The sequence below is a fragment of the Corvus brachyrhynchos genome, unplaced genomic scaffold (genome assembly GCF_000691975.1).
Source record: "Corvus brachyrhynchos isolate BGI_N302 unplaced genomic scaffold, ASM69197v1 scaffold148, whole genome shotgun sequence".
NCBI lineage: Eukaryota > Metazoa > Chordata > Aves > Passeriformes > Corvidae > Corvus > Corvus brachyrhynchos.
The window spans coordinates 2405772-2410784 of record NW_008239785.1 but is presented as its reverse complement, the minus strand read 5'-3'; the positions used below and the strand labels follow the sequence as shown (position 1 = coordinate 2410784).

General features: G+C 49.7%; 1 protein-coding gene across 1 annotated transcript in view; it reads right to left on the bottom strand.

Moving 5' to 3' along the window:
- Window positions 1–1850: 1850 nt before the first annotated feature.
- Window positions 1851–5013, bottom strand: part of EXOC7 (exocyst complex component 7) — a 20109-nt gene continuing 16946 nt past the window's right edge. Inside the window, exons 15-21 of the mRNA XM_017743177.1 lie at window positions 4961–5013; window positions 4214–4334; window positions 3694–3789; window positions 3341–3404; window positions 2781–2822; window positions 2484–2617; window positions 1851–2106 (exon numbers count right to left, since the gene is read on the bottom strand). The exon at window positions 4961–5013 is cut by the window's right edge and continues 1 nt beyond it. Of these exons, the coding sequence (XP_017598666.1) occupies window positions 2004–2106; window positions 2484–2617; window positions 2781–2822; window positions 3341–3404; window positions 3694–3789; window positions 4214–4334; window positions 4961–5013 (613 nt within the window). The 3' untranslated portion in view covers window positions 1851–2003. The remainder of the gene's footprint in view (window positions 2107–2483; window positions 2618–2780; window positions 2823–3340; window positions 3405–3693; window positions 3790–4213; window positions 4335–4960) is intronic.

The following is a 5013-nucleotide window of genomic DNA, read 5'->3' as shown; positions in this document are numbered from 1 at the left end:
TTCCCAGAGCTGCTGGAGAACAGCATGTGGCCCCATCCCAGACAATCATGCATTTTCTTTGGGCTCTGGTTGGCACAAAAGCATCAGCTCAGGGAGGTGAAACACTAAAGCTCAGGCGCTCCAGAAATGCTGCAGGCAAAGCTCCCCCTCCCCTCTCCTGGCTCTGCCTGCGACCGTTCCGGGTGAATTGCCTTGCCCTGGGATCAGCTGCAATAAAACATGTTTTACAGCTCAGCGTGAATTCCACGCACTCTCCTCAAGAAAGAAATTCATATTCATCTGTTTCTGCAGTGGCAGAAACAGATGCAGAAAGATGGAATCCAGCTCCTTCTGGCGAGTGTCAGAGTGTGTATCCAGCAGACTCAACACTGCATGTAACTCAAGTCAGCAGAGCTTTGCTTATGTATAAAAACACTGTCCGGCGCCTGCCGGCCTCCGGAGGCTCTTGGAGCTGGCAGAGGTTACAAACAGCAAGTACAAGATCTCAGATTTCCACAGATATTTGAGATTTGACAGCAGGAGGAAGGTCCCTGCAGGCAGGGCTCTCGTGCTGGCACTGTGAGCCTGCACGGTCAGACACATAAAAATAGTCAGGTGCAGTGGTCAAGACTTGGATTCACACCATCATCCAGCTCTGGGCTGGACAAGCTTGTCACATCCGCTGTTTTTCAGGCATTTGCTACACCAGGCTGAAGAAGAGGAGGTCATGGGCTCAGAAAGGGCAGGAGCTACCTGAATAACATCTGTCTGAGGAGGCACAGCCCAGGCAGGCAGCTGGGTCTGCCATGGCAGGACCTGTGCTCTCATCCAGGCTCTAACACCCAACAGCTCCTCCATGGAGCTGGGCTAATCAGACACCAGCAAACACTGCTGTAAACACTGCTCAGGTGAATAATGGATTTGCCTCAAATTGCAAAGCAGCAGCTACTGTGAGTGCTCCTCGCACTATGGAAACCCTGTATTTCAATTGTTACAGGCAAACAAGGGAGCAGGCAGCAGGAGAGAGGGAGGGGGGAGCAGGAAGTGCCTGGCCAGAGACCACAGATATAACCCAGGTGCTCCTACGCTCTGAAAGGCCTCAGTGCAAAGTGTCAGAGTCCAGTTCCCGTCTCAAAGTCTGCCAAGATTGCTCCAAGGCACATGGGAGAGCAGCACTTGCTCCTCACGTGATGCCCATGGGTTAAATGAAGGGAATGGGCTTGGCTGCTTGCAGAGAAGAGGTGCATGAGGTTTAGGAAGACAGGAGACAAAGAAAAACAGGTATGGGAGGAAGGTGCTGAGTGGAAATCACTATGGGAACACTTGCTCTGCCTCAGGTCAATGAGGAGCAGCACCCAGCCAGGCCACCATGGAGCTCCCTCTGCTTCCCACTGCTCTGTCTTCCCAGACCCTGCCATCACCCCACCGCCTCACGTGGAACAGAGCACTAATACAGGTCCGGTTTTGGGGTAAAATATCCCTGTACATGACTGGACTGCAGCCCTGCCAGGCATCCCCAAACCCCAGAATCAGCATCAAGCCCCATCACTGAACTAAGTAACAGTTGAGATTAACAATGTGAAAATAACTTGTGATCCTACAGAACTGAGATTCCCCAAATCCATCAGGGAAGCAGGTGGCACCATTTGGAGCTCACAGCCTCCTGCCCTTAGCAGAAGGGGTGTACCCATAAGGGGGTTTTTTGTGGTGTATTTTGTGTGCTTTTCTTTCCTTTTTTTTAAACACACTCCCCATGTCTGCTGCACATCAAGGCATTAACACAAACCCCGCTGAGGTAGATGTACAAACACAGGAGCCCACAGGGCAGACTTTGCCTTATCCCATGGATCTGGAGCACAGACAGCCAGGAGTTAGTGTTTCCACAGGTTTATAAATCTGATAAATACAAGTATAACACCCTGCCCACCACAATGGGGCAGGGGAGAAGGGAAGGGAGTCCCAAAGGTTGCTGAGAGAGCACTGGCTTGTACTTGGCAGCTGGAGAGTTCACAACAGCTGGAAATTTATGCTGATGTGTCGAACAGCTTCTCGATCATCTCCCCCACCTGGTCGACCTGGTATTTGATGTACTTCTCAGGGTTCTTGGTGAAGGGCACGTTGCCATATCTGCAAAAGAAAACAGGTGACAAAACAACTGGAACCCAGCAAAGATATCCACTGGCCCCTCCTCTGTCACAAACCAGCTCCACTCCAGCACATCCCATTCAAATGTGACGGGGTAAGAGCAAGTGACCTTCTTACAACTGGCCTCACAAATTTTACATGAACAGCCCAGGGTGGCTCAGGGCTTTGTGCTCACTGACCAAGGAATCAGGGTGACAGCAGATGTTTGCAAATACTCAAGGTCAGCTTGGGGATGTCTGAGTGTGCAAAGCAGAGAAGCTAGGACAGGACAATAGAGAAGTAGCTTAGCTCAGGCTATGCAAGGCCCCAAAGACCTCAGTAAACCCAAAGAGAGAGGACAGTGCTGCAGGAAGTCTCACCTATTCAAGAAGGCACCATAGGTCTCTTTCACAATAGTTTTCTGTGCCCGGCGGATTTTGTCCCGTTGCTCCATGTCTGGGATTGCCCAGGCCTTCTGGATCTTACACAGCTCCTCCAGCCCGTCATTGAAACCCTGTCCAAAGAGCAACTCAGTGAGCAGCCCATCTGCAATCACATCTCCACACAGTCTGTGGTCCTTCCCTCCCCTGCTAATCACCAAGAGGTCTCTTCCTCAGGCAGATCTGTGTGTCCCTATCAACCAGGGGATGTTCTGACACCATCCAACACCTCCTTACCTTAAAGCGCTCCTTTATCATCTGCCTCTCCTTGTCCTTGAGCTGCAAAAAGGAGGGAAAGGATCGTATTTTATCTCCAGAAATAAATATCCAACACCAATGTTTGCCCACAACTCCCCATCCAACCTAAGCAATATCCAGTACTTGGTCTGGATTCCCTCTCCTACAGTAGTGAGGAGAGAGATGCAGAGACCAGCACACCCTACACTCAGCTGAAGTAGGTTTAACAAGGATAATTTTCAGCCAGAACAGACACAAAAATAGACTTCTTCATGCTTCCAGCCCTTTCCAAGGGAAGATCTCAGGGTTTTGAAAATCCAAAATAGAGGCAACTGCTCAGGTGAAGATAGAAGAGCAGAGGCAGAGATTAAAAGACTTGGCTGAATCTGGGGCAGGGGAGAGCAGAAGGCACTGCTGCTCTCCACTTGTGCCAGCCACAAGTGTGCACCCTGCAGAGTGCTACTGGCATGAGATATACAGAAGGTTTCTGAGAACTTTTTAATATGACAAAGGAGATGATGTTTCTGGCAACTTCTGTCATGTCAAGCCCATCCTCTCACCTTCACTCCTGGCTGAAAGACAGGCAGGTTTTTCTCCAAGATGTAATCTGTCACCTTCAACCAGCTGCACGTGCAATGAGATGGGAGAGAAGCAAAGAGTTACTCACACCTCTACCACAGCATCTCTGTCTTCACCCGTGACCCAAAGGCCAACTCAGACAATACACACCCCAAAACTTCCCACAGTGACCCCTTCCCAAGTTGGATTAATCGCTTGTAAACCAAAAATACTCTGCTTTGGTTTCAGACAAGTTTCTGGTTTAGGTGAATCTCTCCTGCTGCTCCAGCAGTGCTGGCTCCCAAGGAGCTCCCAAAGTGACAAAAGCAAGGGAAAGGCAGAGGATGTCACTGACCTGCGCTGGTAGGTCTGGATCTGCTGCTCAATGAGCTCCCGGTAGGACCTCTCAGCTGTTTTCTGTGTCACAGCCACCAGCTGGATCAGCTCAGACCTGGAAGAGCAGGAAACCTGAGGAAGCACCTGAGCCAGCTGCTCTCCGGGCTGCTCTCAGGATGGCATCACTTCAAACCCCCATCAACAAGTTCCTTTCAGCCCTTCATAATAAAATGTTCCTTGAAATGTGCAAACTGAGAGACAGAAGCAACTCCGAGTTATTTTCCAAAGCCACATCCTCAATCCTCCCAAGATCAAAGGATTCTCTAAAACCTAAGGCATTTCCTAATGCTTTTATCTTCCACTCTCAGGTAATGTGATGTTTATAATACTGCAAAACCTTCAAAGAAGCAGTTTCAAGAATGGAACAAAAAGCAGATTTGAGACAGGCTGGAAAGTAAATGCTCTCAAGGCAGAGCTCTGCTCCAAAACCATCCAATCAGCCTTGGACTTGAGGGAGATTCATTCAGACACACACTTACTTCTCCAGAGATTTCAGAATGTAGTTGTAGTTGTTATGCAGAAAAATGGCACTCAAAGCTGGGTCTTCATAAACCTTGGATTTGCTAAGAAGGTTAAGCTGCAAGTTGCCCAGCACTTTGCCTTAAGAGGGAAAAACACAGAACAAGAAGTTTTGCACTGAAACTTCTTATATTGACAAAGCAAATCAAGCTGTGGGCCCACAGCAAAGTGAACAGCTCAGGCCTGGCTGCCCGTACAAAGGCTACAATCACATGCACTTAACAGTCCTTACACAGATTTTTCTTCAGCAAGTCACCAAAACCTCTCTGCAAACTACTGCCTTCCATGCCTTGGCACTACAGGTGCATTTTGGGCTCAGAGGAAGTCCCAGGACCTGCCACAACGCAGGCTCAAGTCTCACAGAAGCTGAAGGAGCTGATCTCCATTGTAACAGAGATAGAAACCACTGATCTCACTTTCTTAAACTCCCCCTTTGGCAGCTGGGATCCTTCATGGGGTTGAAGGTGACAGTGGTTTAAGGCAGCAGCTCTGCAGCACAGCGAGCTGCTGCACTGTGCTTTGCCCTGTCCTACTCTAACAGTCTGAAACTCCCAGTCTGACCCTTTTTTCATCCCTCCCATCAGACTCCAGCTCAAATGTGGAAAGATCCCATGGAGAAGAGACACAGCCTGTGCTCTTCACCCAGGAGTGAGCCCAGTGAAGGCGTGTCCATGGGGCAGAAGTAGGAAGGTGTGCAGGGTACTCACAGATGTAGGTGCTCAGCAGCCGCCTGCTGGACTCTGAGCTGTAGCTACTGGGC